The sequence below is a fragment of the Salvelinus fontinalis genome, unplaced genomic scaffold, assembly GCF_029448725.1.
Source record: "Salvelinus fontinalis isolate EN_2023a unplaced genomic scaffold, ASM2944872v1 scaffold_0247, whole genome shotgun sequence".
NCBI lineage: Eukaryota > Metazoa > Chordata > Actinopteri > Salmoniformes > Salmonidae > Salvelinus > Salvelinus fontinalis.
Genome location: NW_026600456.1, coordinates 5,961 through 27,206, shown reverse-complemented (window position 1 = coordinate 27,206; position 21,246 = coordinate 5,961). Strand labels below are relative to the sequence as shown.

At 42.0% G+C, this 21,246-nt stretch overlaps 2 protein-coding genes across 4 annotated transcripts in view; both read right to left on the bottom strand.

The window, feature by feature from the left end:
• LOC129844897 (transmembrane protein 19-like) overlaps positions 1 to 14,158 on the bottom strand; it is a 36,140-nt gene extending 21,982 nt beyond the window's left edge. For all 3 annotated transcript variants that reach the window (XM_055913063.1, XM_055913064.1, XM_055913065.1), the window contains exons 1-6: positions 13,965 to 14,158; positions 13,394 to 13,544; positions 12,327 to 12,440; positions 4,163 to 4,300; positions 2,377 to 2,453; positions 2,081 to 2,258 (exon numbers count right to left, since the gene is read on the bottom strand). In XM_055913063.1, the coding sequence (XP_055769038.1) occupies positions 2,081 to 2,258; positions 2,377 to 2,453; positions 4,163 to 4,300; positions 12,327 to 12,440; positions 13,394 to 13,523 (637 nt within the window). In that variant the 5' untranslated portion in view covers positions 13,524 to 13,544; positions 13,965 to 14,158. The remainder of the gene's footprint in view (positions 1 to 2,080; positions 2,259 to 2,376; positions 2,454 to 4,162; positions 4,301 to 12,326; positions 12,441 to 13,393; positions 13,545 to 13,964) is intronic.
• On the bottom strand, positions 8,265 to 11,826 carry LOC129844898 (hydroxycarboxylic acid receptor 2-like). The gene has a single exon (XM_055913066.1). The coding sequence runs from the start codon at positions 11,480 to 11,482 to the stop codon at positions 10,523 to 10,525; it is 960 nt and encodes a 319-aa protein (XP_055769041.1). The 5' UTR covers positions 11,483 to 11,826; the 3' UTR covers positions 8,265 to 10,522.
• Positions 14,159 to 21,246: the final 7,088 nt, after the last annotated feature.

The following is a 21,246-nucleotide window of genomic DNA, read 5'->3' as shown; positions in this document are numbered from 1 at the left end:
ATCCACAAATGCTGATGCTCCAGATACTCAACTAGTCTAAAGGCCAGTTTTATTGCTTCTTTAAAATCAGCACAACAGTTTTTAGCTGTGCTAACATATAATTGCAAAATAGTTTTCTAATGATTAATTAGCCTTTTAAAATTATAAACTTGGATTCGCTAACACAACGTGCCATTGGAACACAGGAGTGATGGTTGCTGATAATGGGCCTCTGTAGATATTCCATTATGATTTTTATTATTATTTTATTATACACTGCTCAAAAAAATAAAGGGAACACTTAAACAAGACAATGTAACTCCAAGTCAATCACACTTCTGTGAAATCAAACTGTCCACTTAGGAAGCAACACTGATTGACAATACATTTCACATGCTGTTGTGCAAATGGAATAGACAAAAGGTGGAAATTATAGGCAATTAGTAAGACACCCTCAAAAAAGGAGTGATTCTGCAGGTGGTGACCACAGACCACTTCTCAGTTCCTATGCTTCCTGGCTGATGTTTTGGTCACTTTTGAATGCTGGCGGTGCTCTCACTCTAGTGGTAGCATGAGACGGAGTCTACAACCCACACAAGTGGCTCAGGTAGTGCAACTCATCCAGGATGGCACATCAATGCGAGCTGTGGCAAAAAGGTTTGCTGTGTCTGTCAGCGTAGTGTCCAGAGCATGGAGGCGCTACCAGGAGACAGGCCAGTACATCAGGAGACGTGGAGGAGGCCGTAGGAGGGCAACAACACAGCAGCAGGACCGCTACCTCCGCCTTTGTGCAAGGAGGTGCACTGCCAGAGCCCTGCAAAATGACCTCCAGCAGGCCACAAATGTGCATGTGTCAGCATATGGTCTCACAAGGGGTCTGAGGATCTCATCTCGGTACCTAATGGCAGTCAGGCTACCTCTGGCGAGCACATGGAGGGCTGTGCGGCCCAACAAAGAAATGCCACCCCACACCATGACTGACCCATCGCCAAACCGGTCATCCTGGAGGATGTTGCAGGCAGCAGAACGTTCTCCACGGCGTCTCCAGACTCTGTCACATGTGCTCATGTGCTCAGTGTGAACCTGCTTTCATCTGTGAAGAGCACAGGGCGCCAGTGGCGAATTTGCCAATCTTGGTGTTCTCTGGCAAATGCCAAACGTCCTGCACGGTGTTGGGCTGTAAGCACAACCCCCACCTGTGGACGTTGGGCCCTCATACCACCCTCATGGAGTCTGTTTCTGACCGTTTGAGCAGACACATGCACATTTGTGGCCTGCTGGAGGTCATTTTGCAGGGCGCTGGCAGTGCACCTCCTTGCACAAAGGCGGAGGTAGCGGTCCTGCTGCTGGGTTGTTGCCCTCCTACGGCCTCCTCCACGTCTCCTGATGTACTGGCCTGTCTCCTGGTAGCGCCTCCATGCTCTGGACACTACGCTGACAGACACAGCAAACCTTTTTGCCACAGCTCGCATTGATGTGCCATCCTGGATGAACTGCACTACCTGAGCTACTTGTGTGGGTTGTAGACTCCGTCTCATGCTACCACTAGAGTGAGAGCACCGCCAGCATTCAAAAGTGACCAAAACATCAGCCAGTAAGCATAGGAACTGAGAAGTGGTCTGTGGTCACCACCTGCAGAATCACTCCTTTTTTGGGGGTGTCTTGTTAATTGCCTATAATTTCCACCTTTGGTCTATTCCATTTGCACAACAGCATGTGAAATTTATTGTCAATCAGTGTTGCTTCCTAAGTGGACAGTTTGATTTCACAGAAGTGTGATTGACTTGGAGTTACATTGTCTTGTTTAAGTGTTCCCTTTATTTTTTTGAGCAGTGTATATATTTTTAAATCAGCCGTTTCCAGCTACAATAGTAATTTACAACATTAACAATGTCTACACTGTATTTCTGATCAATTTGATGTTATTTTAAATGGATCATTAAAAAAAATAATATTAAACAAGGACATTTCTAAGTGACCCCAAACTTTTGAATGGTAGTGTACATACACACACACTCTAAGGCCCTTTACGTAGGTGATGACCCTGGGTTTGGTCTGACTGAGGAAGGGCCTCACCTCTGATGCCCAGGTGTGTGTGTACCTGTAGGGACCTCTCTCCAGGAGGTGATGAGGCGGGGTTTGGTCTGACTGAGGACGGGCCCCACCTCTGATGCCCAGGTGTCCCCCGTAGAGCAAGCCAAGGCCCCCAGCAGAGACAGACACATCCAGGAGGCTGAGTACTGCTTCCCAAAGTCCACCGGCATCTCCCCTGGACCCACCTGATTAGAACCAGGACCACACAATGGAAATAACCTCAGATGAGTGATAGATGTAAGGTTGGCTCACTTGGCTGAGGCAGCTGTTATATGTATTCAAATATATAATGAATTGATTGACCTCGATCATATACAGCAGGGCCAGCTCTGTGGGGACACCACCGTTACAGAACACCTGTATCCAGTTCCTCTGACCACCTGGAGGGCAAAGGGGACACACGTTAAAATGATAGTTCACCTCCAAAATGTTTCACTTCCTTTTGACTTCCCTGGGGGTGGCTTTCTTTGTTAAATAAGCTACACTTCAAAAAAAGGTGAACTATCCCTTTAAGATCAAATGACTTACGCAGGTGTTTGTATGTTTAGAAAACAGATATCACTGACTGAGGCAGACTAAGCCATCCAGTAGCAGGCTGTTGCTTACTGGAGTGTGGCCTGACTGGGGTGTGGACTGAATGTCTCTAGAGAGTCATTTAGACTAGCTGCTGGTCTAGCTACTGGTCTAGCTACTGGTCTAGCTGCTGGTCTAGCTGCTGGTCTAGCTGCTGGTCTAGCTACTGGTCTAGCTACTGGTCTAGCTACTGGTCTAGCTACTGGTCTAGCTACTGGTCTAGCTACTGGTGTCTAGCTACTGGTGTCTAGCTACTGGTCTAGCTACTGGTGTCTAGCTACTGGTCTAGCTACTGGTGTCTAGCTACTGGTCTAGCTGCTGGTCTAGCTACTGGTCTAGCTACTGGTCTAGCTACTGGCCTAGCTACTGGTCTAGCTACTGGTCTAGCTACTGGTCTAGCTACTGGTCTAGCTACTGGTCTAGCTACTGGTCTCTAGCTGCTGGTCTAGCTACTGGTCCCTAGCTGCTGGTCTAGCTACTGGTCTAGCTACTGGTCCCTAGCTGCTGGTCTAGCTACTGGTCCCTAGCTACTGGTCCCTAGCTGCTGGTCCCTAGCTGCTGGTCCCTAGCTGCTGGTCCCTAGCTGCTGGTCCCTAGCTGCTGGTCCCTAGCTGCTGGTCTAGCTACTGGTCCCTAGCTACTGGTCCCTAGCTACTGGTCCCTAGCTGCTGGTCTAGCTACTGGTCCCTAGCTACTGGTCCCTAGCTGCTGGTCTAGCTGCTGGTCTAGCTACTGGTCCCTAGCTACTGGTCCCTAGCTGCTGGTCTAGCTACTGGTCCCTAGCTACTGGTCCCTAGCTACTGGTCCCTAGCTACTGGTCCCTAGCTACTGGTCCCTAGCTACTGGTCCCTAGCTACTGGTCCCTAGCTACTGGTCCCTAGCTACTGGTCCCTAGCTACTGGTCCCTAGCTACTGGTCCCTAGCTGCTGGTCTAGCTACTGGTCCCTAGCTACTGGTCCCTAGCTACTGGTCCCTAGCTACTGGTCCCTAGCTACTGGTCTAGCTGCTGGTCTAGCTACTGGTCTAGCTACTGGTCCCTAGCTACTGGTCCCTAGCTACTGGTCCCTAGCTACTGGTCCCTAGCTACTGGTCCCTAGCTACTGGTCCCTAGCTACTGGTCCCTAGCTACTGGTCCCTAGCTACTGGTCCCTAGCTACTGGTCCCTAGCTACTGGTCCCTAGCTACTGGTCCCTAGCTACTGGTCCCTAGCTACTGGTCCCTAGCTACTGGTCTAGCTGCTGGCCTAGCTGCTGGCCTAGCTGCTGGTCTAGCTGCTGGTCTAGCTGCTGGTCTAGCTACTGGACTAGCTGCTGGCCTAGCTACTGGTTTAGCTGCTGGTCTAGCTGCTGGTCTAGCTGCTGGTCTAGCTGCTGGTCTAGCTGCTGGTCTAGCTGCTGGTCTAGCTGCTGGTCTAGCTGCTGGTCTAGCTACTGGTCTAGTTACTGGTCTAGCTGCTGGTCTAGCTGCTGGTCTAGCTGCTGGTCTAGCTACTGGTCTAGCTGCTGTAACTCGTTACCTTCTTTATAGTCAGAGTCTAGCTTCTTCTTGACCTCTTCTTTCCAGCGTGTCAGCTTGGAGGAGGTGATGAAGAAAGCCAGCAGGGCGGAGAAGAAACTCATGTTGGCCATGGTGAGGATGAAGCCGACCAGCAGGGCTGTAGGGACAGGCAACAAAAGCATGAAAACAATGCAACTAACACACGTGCCTGATCCCAGATCTGTTTGTACTTGTTTATAGCCAACACTTTTGGCCGTTGTTACGACCACGTGTTTGTTTGACATAACAACAGCCACAGGAGCTGGCTCTAACAGATCTGGGACCAGGTTACAAACTAGGGTCTAACTACCTTATCAGAACATCTACTCTCGCCGTATAATGTTTGAGAAAATCCTGATGAAAGTGGCCATTTTATGCCCTTTTTAGACCTACTGTATATATCCCTCCTGTAAGACCTTATGATCTGTGAACTGTACACGATACAGACATCATGTTGTCAATATACTCCTTATAGTGTACCATATGGAGTATGTCTTGAATATGAAATACATGTCTGTTTGTTTTTTTTAACATTCATTTATTCAACATTAAATATTCATATGAATATCTGAAAAGTATTATTTTTTTACTTAGTTCAATTTAAGACATTGTTTGGAACAATATACTCTACAAATACATCACATTACCAGAGTGGGCTCTCTGATAATTTAAGTTATGGTACATTTTATGAACACCACTAACACAGTGAATGGGAAAATGGATTCAAAAAGAACTCCCTCTGCTGGTGATTTGCTGAATGTGCAATCATGTGATTGGTTAATGACCTATAATGTACATTTCTATGTATAAAATGGGTTATATCTTAAAGTACCAGAGAATCCAATCCGAAATTTGACATCTTTGAAGAGTATATTGTTGAATTAATATTCATATTTTTGTTATGTTGGGTAAAGTAAATGTGGTAACATTTATTTCTGAATCTAGATGTACTTCATATTTGAGAGGACACTATAATGCGTATATTGACTCCAAGATGTTGTCTGTATCATGTACGGTTCAAGGGTCATAGGGTCTTACAGGAGGCATGTATAGGTTTAAAAAGAGCCTAAAATTAACAATTCCCTCATGATTTTCTCAAAAATAGTTTGTGATACAAATGTCAAAAGAACCTTCCTCACAGATTCTATGTGAGAATTGCCAGAACAATCTGCTATACCAAATATATTTCTAGGCTATTCTGCTGTGGAATGTACCAATTAGTACATGAATAGACTGCTTCAGTCAGTTGAATAATGTGACTCAGCCCAGACCCTGATTAAAACAATGGTGACTAATTAATTCCTCCCAGATCCAGATCACTACATCACGAGGACTGCTGATGGCCTGGCTAATGTGTGACTGGCGTCAGGAGCAACCGCTCTCCTCACACGCGTACGCCTGGGGCTGCTGGAACTGTGTGGAATGCATCTTAGAATGAATCATAGCATTAAAACAGAGAACAGAGACCCCTAAAGGTTAAAGTGATACTTGGGATTCTGGCAATGAGGCCCTTTATCTACTTCACCAGAGTCCGATGGACTCGCGGATAACATTTGTATGTCTCCGTGTCCAGTATAAAGGAAGTTAGATGTAGATAGCACATTGCCTGGAAGCATATGGGTGATGCTAGTTAGCGTTGGCTCACGAAACTACATGTAACTTCCTTCATACTGGACACGGAGATAATCAGAAAGTTTGGACACCTTCTCATTCCAGGGTGGCAACTTTGAAGAATCTAAAATATTATTTAGATTTGTTTAACACTGTCTTGGTTACTACATGATTCCATATGTGTTATTTTATAGTTTTGATGTCTTCACTATTATTCTACAATGTAGAAAATAGTACAAATAAAGAAAAACCCTGGAATGAGAAGGTGTCCAATCTTTTGACTAGTACTGTATACTTAATAGTATTATATAGTGCATTCGGAAAGTATTCAGACCCCTTGACTTCTTCCACATTATCCTAAAATGGATTTAAACATTTTAAAATATACACACATTACCCCATAATCACAAAGCGAAAACAAGTTTAGAATTTTTGCAAATGTATTATTCATTTTTAAATAATACCTTATTTACATATTCAGACCACAGTAAAAAGTACATGACAGCCCTCTCAGAGTATTCCAAAGGGCACCTAAAGACTCTCAGACCATGAAAAACAAGATTCTCTGGTCTGATGAAACCAAGATTGAACCCTTTGGCCTGAATGTCAAGCGTCACGTCTGGAGGAAACCTGGCACCATGGATGTTTTTTAGCATCAGGGACTGGGAGACTAGTCAGGATTGAGGGAAAGATGAACGGCGCAGAGTACAGAGAGATCCTTGAAGAAAACCGCTCTGGAGCGCTTACAACCTCAGACTGAGGCGAAGGTTCACCTTCCAACAGGACAACGACCCTAAGCATACAGCCAAGACAACGCAGGAGAGGCTTTGGGACAAGTCTCTGAATGTCCTTGAGTGGGCCATCCAAAGTCCGGACTTTAACCCGATCGAACATCTCTGGAGAGGCCTGAAAATAGCTGTGCAGCGACGCTCCCCATCCAACCTGATAAAGCTTGAGAGGATCTGCAGAGAAGAATGGGAGAAACGCCCCAAATACAGGTGTGCCAAGCTTGGAGCGTCATACCCAAGAAGACTTGAGGCTGTAATCGCTGGCAAAGCTTTAACAAAGTACTCAGTAAAGGGTCTGAATAACTATGTAAATGTGATATGTTTTTTACATTTTTATCAAATGTGCAAAAATGTCTAAAAACCTGTTTTTGGTTTGTCATTATTGTGATGTCATTATGGGTTATTGTGATGTCATGATGAGGTATTGTGTTTGTAGATTGAGGAAAAAAACGATTTAATCAATTTTAGAATAAGGCTGTAAAGTAACAAAATGTGAAAAATCAAGGGGTCTGAATACTTTCTGAATGCACTGTAGATACTGAATAGTATTACACAGTAGATATATAGATACTGAATAGTATAATACAGTAGTTATATAGATACTGAATATTATTATACAGTAGATATATAGATACCGAATATTATTATACAGTAGTTATATAGATACTGAATAGTATTATACAGTAGATATATAGATACTGAATATTATTATACAGTAGATATATAGATACTGAATATTATTATACAGTAGATATATAGATACTGAATAGTATTATACAGTAGTTATATAGATACTGAATATTGTTATACAGTAGTTATATAGATACTGAATAGTATTATACAGTAGTTATATAGATACTGAATATTGTTATACAGTAGTTATATAGATACTGAATAGTATTATACAGTAGTTATATAGATACTGAATATTGTTATACAGTAGTTATATAGATACTGAATAGTATTATACAGTAGTTATATAGATACTGAATAGTATTATACAGTAGTTATATAGATACTGAATATTGTTATACAGTAGTTATATAGATACTGAATAGTATTATACAGTAGATATATAGATACCGAATATTGTTATACAGTAGTTATATAGATACTGAATAGTATTATACAGTAGTTATATAGATACTGAATAGTATTATACAGTAGATATATAGATACCGAATATTATTATACAGTAGTTATATAGATACTGAATAGTATTATACAGTAGATATATAGATACCGAATATTGTTATACAGTAGTTATATAGATACTGAATAGTATTATACAGTAGTTATATAGATACTGAATAGTATTATACAGTAGTTATATAGATACTGAATAGTATTATACAGTAGATATATAGATACTGATATTAGCATACAGTACATATATAGATACTGAATAGTATTATACAGTGGATATATAGATACTGAATATTAGCATACAGTACATATATAGATACTGAATAGTATTATACAGTAGATATATAGATACCGAATATTGTTATACAGTAGTTATATAGATACTGAATAGTATTATACAGTAGTTATATAGATACTGAATATTGTTATACAGTAGTTATATAGATACTGAATAGTATTATACAGTAGATATATAGATACTGAATATTAGCATACAGTACATATATAGATACTGAATAGTATTATACAGTAGATATAGATATCATAACATGAGAGGTACAGTATGTATAATTGGAATTTAATACAAACTCTCACACTATATAAAAAGTATTTATTAATTGACCTCATCAAAGTAGTAGTGGTGGTAGTAGTAGTAGTAGTAGTAGTAGTAGTAGTGGTGGAGGTAGTAGTAGTAGATCATGTGGTCTTACCTCTCCAATGGAGGAGGGGGTAGCTCCTATCAGCTGTTGCAGTACTAGTAGTAGTAGTAGTAGTAGTAGTAGTATATACAGTTGAAGTCAGAAGTTTACATACACCTTAGCCAAATACATTTAAACTCAGTTTTTCACAATTCCTGACATTTAATCCTGACAATAATTTGGAAGTAGGCTTGGGGTCGTTGTCCATTTGGAAGACCCATTTCCAACAAGGCTTTAACTTCCTGATTGATGTCTTGAGATGTTGCTTCAATTTAACCACATAATTTTCCTTCCTCAAGATGCCATCTATTTTGTGAAGTGCACCAGTCCCTCCTGCAGCAAAGCACCCCCACAACATGATGCTGCCACCCCTGTGCTTCACGGTTAGGATGGTGTTCTTCGGCTTACAAGCGTCCCCCTTTTTCCTCCAAACATAACGATGGTCGTTATGGCCAAACAGTTCTATTTTTGTTTCATCAGACCAGAGAACATTTCTCCGGAAAATACGATCTTTGTCCCCATGTGCAGTTGCAAACCGTAGTCTGTCTTTTTTAATGCCGGTTTTGGAGCAGATGCTTCTTCCTTGCTGAGTGGCCTTTTAGGTTATGTCGATATAGGACTCGTTTTACTGTGGATATAGATACTTTTGTACCTGTTTCCTCCAGCATCTTCACAAGGTCCTTTGCTGTTGTTCTGGTATTGATTTGCACTTTTCGCACCAAAGTACGTTCATCTCTAGGAGACAGAACGCATCTCCTTTCTGAGCAGTATGATGGCTGCGTGGTCCCGTGGTATTTATACTTGCGTACTATTGTTTGTACAGATGAATGTGGTACCTTCAGGCGTTTGGAAATTGCTCCCAAGGATGAACCAGACTTGTTGAGGTCTACAATTTTTTTTCTGAGGTCTTGGCTGATTTCTTTTGATTTTCCCATGACGTCAAGCAAAGAGGCACTGGGTTTGAAGGTAGGCCTTGAAATACATCCACAGGTACACCTCCAATTGACTCAAATTATGTCAATTAGCCTATCAGAAGCTTCTAAAGCCATGACTTAATTTTCTGGAATTTTCCAAGCTGTTTAAAAGGCATAGTTAACTTAGTGTATGTAAACTTCTGACCCACTGGAATTGTGATACAGTGAATTATAAGTTAAATAATCTGTCTGTAAACAATTGTTGGAAAAATGTAGATGTCCTAACCGACTTGCCAAAACTATAGTTTGTTAACAATAATTGTGTGGAGTGGTTGAAAAACGAGTTTTAATGACTCCAACCTAAGTGTATGTAAACTTCCGACTTCAACTGTAATGTGGTCTTACTTCTCCAAGGGAGGAGAGGGTAGCTCCTATCAGCTGTTGTTGTACTCGTAGTAGTAGTAGTAGTAGTAGTAGTAGTATATAATGTGGTCTTACTTCTCCAAGGGAGGAGGGGGTAGCTCCTATCAGCTGTTGTTGTCGTGGTAGTAGTAGTAGTAGTAGTAACAATCATTTTTATGGGAGCATCATTTGTGGAGAATATTTATTTGACCCAGACAATTAGTAACAGCATCATGATGATCTGTTTAGCATGATGACATCACAGGCGAAAGAAACCGATGACTGATCATAACAGAAACCAGTATTGAATCACAGTCTGATTTGGCAAACAAAAGCTGAACATGCCAGTGCTTCCCCTATATTCAATTAGCAGCGGCGGGCCGCCACACCAAAAAAAATATGAGTACGGTAAAAACGTTTTCAGTGTGAACTTAAAACGACTAAACCCAGATATAAAGGATGTTGAAAAGATAATGTAGCTATATCTTTTTAAATAAGATCATCTTTGAGAACTAACCATCACCAAAATAAAAACTAGACAGTCAGAGAGAATCTAAAATGTTAAAAATGTCATGGCATGGGGCCCCAATAGATTTGTTTTAAGAACGTTTTAGTTATACGGCATAAGCCATGGCAAAATGTGTAGAATTCCAGGAAATTATCTTTTTTTTTTTTAAATACCAAAAATTCTCAGCCCCATGAAAGTGTATAATTGCAAGAAACTCTTTTAAAAACTGTGGCCACGCCCACTACCACACCCAGAAGCATTATTATCTACTTGCTACAGTGTATTGTTGTTGCGTGTCAGATTTAAGCTGGTTTGTGTTGGGTTTGTTCTTTCAGCCGTTTCTGCGTTGTTTCTCAGTAGACAGGGGCAATACGTTTTCAGGTAGAGGCGTTTGAACTTAGTGCTGCTTAAGCAGTACACAATTGGGTCCACTAGACAATCCATGTGGGAAAAAACTATGAAACCATCATAGACCTGAACAGCTATATTCTCAGCATTTTGTAAATCCATGGCTCTGACAATCAACAGAACAATTCTAGCTATGGTACAAGGCAGGAAACAGAAAGAAAAGACCAGAATGACAGAGGTGACCAGAAACACTGCTCGACGCAGCTTGGTCGTGTCACCTACTGTCTTCTTTTTGAGTCTGTTGACAATGCAGACCGTGCAGTACACCAACACAAAGAAAGGGATGAGAATCTGGGTGAAAAACACAACCTCTCTCAGAGTGTCAGTGATGTCCCCATGACTGTTACAGCAGCCAGTCTTCAGCATGGTGGGGATTGTCAAAGGGAGCAGTACTAGCCAGATGATGACAGATATATAAGGGGACTTTTTGAGGACAACGTCCTTGTTCCCAGGATGAACCACGTTGAAGTAGCGATCGAGTGAAATGACGGCCAGGAAGCCGATACTGGCGCCTCGGTTCAGGAACAGCATGAAGAGCATGGTTTTGCAGATGTTTCCATCCACACTCTGCCGCTCTCCGTGAAGGAAGTTGTACGCGTTCACTGGCAAACAGCCGAGCAGAAGAAGGTCAGCCAACACGAGATTGAACAGGAAAAGGTTGTTGGAGTCCCGTTTCCAGAACTCCAGCTTGAAGATGAAGAGGTAAAGCACTGAGAGGTTAAGAGGCAGAGCCAGGGTGAACTCCACAATCATCACAGAGGCGTAAAATGTGTACAAGGGCAGATTATCCGCTGTGCAGTTATCATTCAGAAGATCCTCTTCCATAATATGAACTGTCAAAACCTGTCCCGTTTACAGTCAAAGTCTGATCCTGTCCGAATCCTTAAGAAGGAAAAGCAGTCCTCCAGAGTCCTCACCGCCAAGTGAGTCTGTTTAAGGGAAGGGAAGCAAGCTCCTATTCCGTGTGCAGACTTGGTGAAACTGAAGGACTGTATTTCAGTCTGGAAGTAATACCCCCCAGGCAGCAGTTGTAAATTGTTCAGACTTGTTGGTTGAGCACCTTCCATTCCTGAGTAGGCGAGTCACCACAGGACCAATAGATAAGCAGCTGGTCCCATGAGGGATTAAGGATATAGTGGAAGACATTGCATCAACACACAACAACTATTTTTTCCCATATTTGTCATATTGGGGCGGCAGGGTAGACTAGTGGTTAGAGCGATGGGCCAGTAACCGAAAGGTAGCTGGATCGAATCCCCGAGCTGACAAGATAAAAAAATCTGTCGTTACGCCCCTGAACAAGGCAATTAACCCACTGTTCCTAGGCCGTCATTGTAAATAATATTTTTTTTCTTAACTGACTTGCATGGTTAAATTATATATCTGCATTTAAGTGACCTTTTTCCTTTGCTACATATTTCCTTGTAACTCCCTGCTGAATTCCTACATGAAGTAGGCCTAGGTAAGTGCAGGGGCGTGCTGCTGGTTACACAACACATCCGTGGGAATTCAAATGGAGTTGAGGCTGTCATAACACGTCTTGATTGATTAAACACACAGAACTACAAGGTGAAGACACAGGCACTTCTTAGCTGGAAGTCATAGAAAACCTCATGAGCAGGAAGGTTTTATTTTGATTCATTGATTTCTTGTTCTAATGTTTGTTTACCTCCCAGGGCGCCGCTGTGGTCCAGACTCCTCTTCTTCAGGGCCCGTGTGGTGAGAGTCAGAGGAACCAGGATGGAGAACAACCATCGCCATGGAGACACCGGCTGGAGAGTGCCTGGAATGACAGAAGGTCCAGGACTCAGCTATACACACAGGTACGCATTGAATTAGGTTATAGCTCTAGATAATAGTGTTTCATCAAGCAGTGCTTCCTCCTCTTGAACAAACATCTACTACTGAAACCAGCTCTCCTTGTCTATACTCTGGAATGAGGTGAATAGAAGCCTCTCTCTTTTAGGCAGGGGGGCAACAGAGCTAGGTGGGGGGGGGCAACAGAACTAGGCAGGGGGTGCAACAGAGCAGGGGGGGGGGGGGGGGGGCAACAGAACTAGGGGGGGGGGGGGGGGGGGGGGGGGGCAACAGAACTAGGTGGGGGGGGGGGGGGGGGCAACAGAACTAGGCAGGGGGTGCAACAGAACTAGAAAGGGGGGCCCATCTTGTTTATATAGTGTTGAGAGAAAGTTTCCAACCTTTAGCACCGTCTCTATTTCTGCAACAAAACATGTTCTCCCCTCTTACGGGTAACGGTGAGAGCATGTTTTGCAGCCTCTAAACTTCTCACTCATCCGTATTCATGATTCATTCGTGTTTTTTTCTTAATCATGGCACTATCAGGATTAATTTAGAAGTGTTCTGAAGCATCTTCTATAGTTACTTATATATGGGATCAAATACTACACTGTTGACTACTTTAATCCACTTTGAGCTCATTAATCTAGAGATTCACATACTTTTTCCCACAAAGAAATGAAATGTTGGATCAAATTTCTCAATAAAGAAATTCAAAAGTACAATTGTTTTTGTGTTATTTGTTTAATCAGATTAACTTGATCTATTATTAGGAGTAGGACTTAGATGAAGATCTGATTACATTTTAGGGCACATTTATGCAGAAAAAATATATATTTTAAAGGGTTAACAAACTTTTTATAAACCAACAATGGTAGGGAAAACACTGGACATTACTGACAAGGTGTGTGTGAGCATGTGCACACAAGTGTGTCTTACCATAATATGTGCTGGCTGTGATGGAAATGATCCAGAAGAAGAGGGAGATGGCCAGGGTGGCACACAACACAATCATATCAGTCATCATCTTCAGGTATTCTTTCATTTGTATCTCATCCTCAAAAATCATTGTGGAAGAAGTGAATAGAACCTGTGGAAGTCAACGACATTACCTTAGGCACTTGTTTAGTTATATGACAGATGGCTTACTGGGGACAGTTAGTAGCCTGGTTTAAGGTCTGTTTGTACTGTCTTGCCAACTCCTGTGGGCACATTGACACACCAGGCAGATCTGGGACCAGGCTAGTCTAGGCAGACGCTGGTGGGCTTTATGGATCTCCATCATAAACCCACTAACAGCTGCCCAGGCTAGGTAGGACCAGGCTAGGTAGGACCAGGCTAGGTAGGACCAGGCCATTACCCCTAAAAACGTATGACTGACCGGACAGCGCCATATGTCGCTAGCCAACTAGCTAACTAACGTTAGATGTCTACTGGTGTGGAACTAGCAGCTAGCCATCAAGCTAATAGGTCAGAAAGTGGGATAAAGAAAATAGCGTAAAGGTTGGACCTGAAGTAGCCGAAGCCATGGCTTGTGTATCCTGCTTCTTCCATTGTGGACAAGTGCCAAAACAACTAGCTCATGTAACGTGTCCCTATAAGATAACTTAGCGAGATGAGACGATTCACAGCTGTCACAGTACTGTAGCGTAGTCAGATTTCAAAACACAGGATTCGTTGTTCATCTTCTGTGGATGTTTTATGGCGGTTGGAAACCAACTTTAAGGTACATTACCGCCACCAACTGGACTGGAGTGTGGTCCAAAGACAGGGAATGTCTAAATCCTACCCAATTTTCTCAACTCCCTAAGAAAACGTAATGCATAATGAAATACTACATTCCCTTATGATTTCCCCAGCAGTTCACTTTCATTGTTGACTGAGAACTGGATGTGGATTTAAAGAAATACATGCGTATTTCCGCTAATCTGTCAGATTAAAGCTTCAGTGCTCATATTTCACAAAAATAAATGATTCACCAAACACAAATCCATCAATACGTTTGAGTAATAAATACAAAATCAAATATATTATTCAACGTTTATGTGATTTGTTTCACTATTAGGATATCCATGTATTACTTACATACATTAAAACATCATGAATTTCAGGGGCCTCATGTATCAACCATGTGCAGGCACAAATCTGTGCATAAACCATGCGTGGGATCATTTCCACGCAAAGTGTGAGATTTATCAATATGAACGTTTGCTTGAGTGTGACTGAGTAAATTTACGCACAGCCATAAACACGCATAGGCACAGTGCCAAGTGGTGGATTAAGGGAACTGCTTGTCAAGCGTGTGGAAAATATATGTTGGAAATGTGTGAAATTTTTCCGAGGAATAATTACAGAATTTTTCGATTGAATTGTATTTCAATTGTGAATTCATGCAACACATATTGACAGGCTATATATAATTTGACCACATCAGTGCATTTTTTATGATAATAATCCATATAATGTACAGTAATATGGTAAATTAGAGGCAAGTGTTAAAGTTAAACCATTGTAGAAATACTATAAAAGACTGAGATAATGGAAATCAAATGAGAGATGGCTTATCATGCGCTGTTAGAAGATCTGGCACACACTTCATTTCTCAGAGCGCGTTTTTAGAGACCGGTGGTACTTTTTACATAAAGTACAGATTGGTTTATCAGATATCGTTCCCCACAGAATTTGTTCTTAACTGACTTGCCTAGTTAAATAAAGGTTAATTAATATATACATATATATATTTATATATATAGGGGGCCTAATTTATCAATATTGCTAGAAACTATTCTAAAATACTACTTATGAACGGAATGTAGAATGTTCCTACGCATAGAAAAAGTGTGATTTGTTTATTTTGTTCATTTATTTTATATAAAATAAATAAACAAATCACAATTTTTCTATGCGTAGGAACATTCTACATTCCGTTCATAAGTAGTATTTTAGAATAGTTTCTAGCAAAATTGATAAATGAGGCCCCTGACATTTTATAAAGAGTGTAAACCAGGCATGTTATAGTGGCTAGCGTGGCACATGGAGATGTGTGAAACTTACTCCTTAGCCTAGGTGTCCCGCTTGCATCGCCTCATTAGCTAGCTGTTGCGGTAACATGACCGTTCTTTTAATGGAAGAAGGCTGAGGTCCCGAGTTCGCGTCAGATGTGGATCGAATCCGAGGAAGTGGTACTAGCAAAGCAAGTACCGAGACAACCTTTGCACTAGCCTATTTTACATGTTTAATATACTTATGTACAATTAATTCACCTGTGTGTCAGTATCAATTAATTCACCTGTGTGTCAATAAAAGAGTAGTCATTAGCAGGCATTGGCTATTACTGCGATTTCATAAAACGATAAACTTTCAGTTCCAGGGAGTGGAGTGGTCTTCTGTTAAAATAAAAGCTAAACATAACACTCTTTCTTTACAAACAAACTCACCACCCATAGTTTACCATCAAAGTACAATAGTGTGTACACTATAAAGCATTATGGTTAAAAGCCCTTGTTACCTACCCAAATATAACGAAATTGTCTGCTGGTCGAAAATCCTCTATCACTACCTTCTGAAATCAAACAGTCATAATGACTTTTTATTGAAGCGGACTTGAATTCACCCTGAATCAAAAAGCATGTCAAATAATTTGTCGAATGACGTGATATCAAGAAGCCCCCGCCACTGACTGAGGACTCTTTGATTGAGCCCTATAATACCAGGAAACTTCATAGCTGTTTTCCTGTAATACCAGGAAACCACGGCTTCACAGTGGTGTGTTGGTTCCAACAGTTCAACCACACGGACATTATCTCAGAAGTATGTCGTTAAAATATTTATTAGTTCCACTTATTATTTTCAATGCCTTCTAGAAAGACGAACTGAAAGACATACATTATATTTATATACATTCATAAAGGGGTTTAGACCGTATCTAAGTCAGAGTAGTAACCACGTCTGTTCCGTGGGACATCTGTGGGGGTAATTCTTACAACATGAATTAAGGAATAGGTCTATCAGATTTGCAAATCCCGCCTGATAAAGCCCCAGGCTGGACATACTAATTAAGTAATAGGTCTATCAAAGTTGAAAACCACCCGAAAAACCCCAATGGACCGAGACTAATTAATGAATAGGCCTATCAGAGTTACAAAAGACCCAATAAAACCCCAGGCCTGGGCCTAGACAACAGTGGACTATTTCAAGAGTAGAACAGGATACCTGTAGTTACAATATCCGCCCAGCAGAGGGGGATCTCACCCCACTTTAAATCACATCAACCCATGATCAATGAAAACACTCAATTCAGATTTCCGTCCAGATTTCAACCCATGTATTCTGCTCAGTCGAGAACATCAATATAAAGGATATGACAGACACACATTATACTCATAATGACTAAGTACTCTCAAGCAGTTGGCGTTTAAGTGATAATGCCCGAGAAGCTGGTGTTTGGAGGATATATTGACACGGGGGTGTAGTTCGTCGAGGGCCGGCAAACCATGCCAATATATCCTCCAAACACCGGCATTATCACTTTTATACAATGGGTTAGCAACATATTCAAATAATGATTGACGTATTTTCATTAAAAACATTATTTGTATTAATTTATTCATACTATTTCATCCTTCTACAAGATATAGTCCCAACACAAATCTAGGGTTGTTGGTACCTAAACCGGCTGGTCGTTCGTTCTATCGTTTCGGTTGCCAGACACACGACCCAATCGTTAAGTCTTTATGTCTGTATCTATGGACGTTACCCAGTCGTTCCTTCTAAAAGTTCCATTCCATACTGGCGGGCAAAGTTCTTATCCCGTGCTAGCTAGCTAGCTAGCCAACTACGGCTAATTTACAGTCACGTCAAACAGTGCAGCCAGAATAATAACAGTAGCTTCATTTGCATTTGTTTAAGCAACATTTATTTGGATACATCAATAACAATGAGCTAATGAGGCGCGATTTGGCCTGGCATAGAAAATGTGTTCTCTCGTCAGGACTGTGTTGTTCAGAAGAGCTAGCTAACAACACAACTAACAACACAACTAACAACACAGCTAACACAGCTAACAACACAGCTAACAACACAGCTAACACAATCACTTCAAACTGAAGATGGAAAGTCTGAAAACTAGCTGCACTTCGTTTCGTTTGACCTTTTTTCAATTGACATTTCTTTCCAGATATCCATCAAAATGATGCCAGCTGATTCCTGATTTTGACTGGCTGATAGACCAGGTAGCTACTGTATTTGGTTAACTATTGTAACGGTGTTCTCCAGCTGTTCCCATGGGAGGCGATCCCTTCCAGCCAGGATCTCCTCCCATGTGTAGCAACCTTTACCGTCCAAAACATCCTCCCATGTCCATTCCTCCTTCTTGCGCTGTCCCTTCCTCCCGTTACACCGCTGCTTGGTTCTGGTTATTTGGTGGGTGGTTCTGTAACGGTGTTCCTCCTCCTCTTCAACCGAAGAGGAGGAGTAGTGATTCGACCAAGGCGCAGCGGGTTGTGAATACATAATGATTTATTTACAAGACGAACTAAACACACGAAGAACACTTGATATATTACAAAACAACAAAACGATGTAGACAGACCTGGACGACGCACTTACATGAAACACGAAGAAATCACGAACAGGAAAAATTACTACACAAAATGACGAACGCACGAAACAGTCCCGTATGGTGTAACATAGACACAGACACAGGAGACAACCACCCACAACGAACACTGTAAAACAACCTACCTAAATATGACTCTCAATTAGAGGAAAACGCCAAACACCTGCCTCTAATTGAGAGCCATACCAGGCAACCCTTAAACCAACATAGAAACAGAAAACATAGAATGCCCACCCAAACTCACGTCCTGACCAACTAACACATACAACAAACTAACCGAAATAGGTCAGGAACGTGACAACTATTTAACTAGCTATTTATCAGTCTTATGGCTTGGGGGTAGAAGCTGTTCAGGCTTCTGTTGGTTCCAGGCTTGGTGCATCGGTACCGCTTGCTGTGAGGTAGCTGAGAGAACACTCTATGACTTGGGTGGCTGGAGTCTTTGACAATTTTTAGGATCTTCCTCTGACACCTTGTCTTGTATAGAAGTTCTGGATGGCAGGGAGCTCGGCCCCAGTGATGTACTGGGCCATACGCACTGCCCTCTGTAACGTCTTGCAGTCAGACGCCAAGCAGTTGCCATACCAAGAGGTACAGAAGTATAACTTTTTGAGGATCTGAGGGCCCCATGCCAAATGTTAGCAGCCTCCTGAGGGGAGAAGAGATGTTGTCATGCCTTCTTCACGACTGTGTTGGTGTGTGTGGACCATGACAATTCCTTAGTGATGTGGACACCGAGTCAACAATCTCTTATGTGTGGACCATGATAATTCATTAGTGATGTGTATACCGAGTCAACAATCTCTTATGTGTGGACCATGATAATTCATTAGTGATGTGGACACCGAGTCAACAATCTCTTATGTGTGGACCATGATAATTCCTTAGTGATGTGGACACCGAGTCAACAATCTCTTATGTGTGGACCTTGATAATTCATTAGTGATGTGGACACCGAGTCAACAATCTCTTATGTGTGGACCATGATAATTCATTAGTGATGTGGACACCGAGTCAACAATCTCTTATGTGTGGACCTCCAACCATCTTTGTGGTAACATTTGAAAGTTTACATTTCAATTATATTCCCATTTTAGTACATTAATCAGGCGAAACGTGACACCAACCCTTTATTCAAGAGCATGTTGTGTCTCAACTGATGGTGGGCCCAACACAAAAACCTAAGATGATGTAAAATAGTGACTAAGCTACAACATATGTGAATATGAAAACAAATCGAAGTCTACACGTTTTATATAATTGATATTTAAGGTTAAAAAAAATCTATTTTGGCTCAAGAAATTATTTAAAAACGTTTGACAGCTGTGTTTGTAAGCTTTTAAATTATATCAAACTCAACCGTTTGTCTCATGGTGTAGTGGGGTATGTCTCATGGTATAGTGGGGTATGTCTCATGGTATAGTGGGGTATGTCTCATGGTATAGTGGGGTATATCTCATGGTATAGTGGGGTATGTCTCATGGTATAGTGGGGTATGATGTGATGAAGACATGTATGTCTCATGGTATAGTGGGGTATGTCTCATGGTATAGTGGGGTATGTCTCATGGTATAGTGGGGTATGATGTGATCAAGACATGTATGTCTCATGGTATAGTGGGGTATGTCTCATGGTGTAGTGGGGTATGTCTCATGGTATAGTGGGGTATGTCTCATGGTATAGTGGGGTATGTCTCATGGTATAGTGGGGTATGTCTCATGGTATAGTGGGGTATGTCTCATGGTATAGTGGGGTATGTCTCATGGTATAGTGGGGTATGATGTGATGAAGACATGTATGTCTCATGGTATAGTGGGGTATGTCTCATGGTATAGGGGGGTATGTCTCATGGTATAGTGGGGTATGTCTCATGGTATAGTGGGGTATGTCTCATGGTATAGTGGGGTATGTCTCATGGTATAGTGGGGTATGTCTCATGGTGTAGTGGGGTATGTCTCATGGTGTAGTGGGGTATGAAATGATGAAGACATGTATGTCTCATGGTGTAGTGGGGTATGTCTCATGGTATAGTGGGGTATGTCTCATGGTATAGTGGGGTATGTCTCATGGTATAGTGGGGTATGTCTCATGGTGTAGTGGGGTATGTCTCATGGTATAGTGGGGTATGTCTCATGGTATAGTGGGGTATGTCTCATGGTATAGTGGGGTATGTCTCATGGTGTAGTGGGGTATGTCTCATGGTATAGTGGGGTATGTCTCATGGTGTAGTAGGGTATGTCTCATGGTATAGTGGGGTATGTCTCATGGTATAGTGGGGTATGTCTCATGGTATAGTGGGGTATGTCTCATGGTATAGTGGGGTATGTCTCATGGTATAGTGGGGTATATCTCATGGTGTAGTGGGGTATGGCTCATGGTATAGTGGGGTATGTCTCATGGTATAGTGGGGTATGTCTCATGGTGTAGTGGGGTATGTCTCATGGTATAGTGGGGTATGTCTCATGGTATAGTGGGGTATGTCTCATGGTATAGTGGAGTATGTCTCATGGTATAGTGGGGTATGTCTCATGGTATAGTGGGGTATGTCTCATGGTGAAGTGGGGTATGTCTCATGGTATAGTGGGGTATGTCTCATGGTATAGTGGGGTATGTCTCATGGTGTAGTGGGGTATGTCTCATGGTGTAGTGGGGTATGTCTCATGGTGTAGTGGGGTATGTCTCATGGTCTCATGGTATAGTGGGGTATGTCTCATGGTATAGTAGGGTATGTCTCATGGTATAGTGGGGTATGTCTCATGGTATAGTGGGGTATGTCTCATGGTATAGTGGGGTATGTCTCATGGTATAGTGGGGTATGTCTCATGGTGTAGTGGGGTATGAAATGATGAAGACATGTATGGCTCATGGTATAGTGGGGTATGTCTCATGGTGTAGTGGGGTATGTCTCATGGTATAGTGGGGTATGTCTCATGGTATAGTGGGGTATGTCTCATGGTATAGTGGGGTATGTCTCATGGTATAGTGGGGTATGAAATGATGAAGACATGTATGTCTCATGGTGTAGTGGGGTATGTCTCATGGTATAGTGGGGTATGTTTCATGGTATGGTGGGGTATGTCTCATGGTGTAATGGGGTATGTCTCATGGTATAGTGGGGTATGTCTCATGTTATAGTGGGGTATGTCTCATGGTATAGTGGGGTATGTCTCATGGT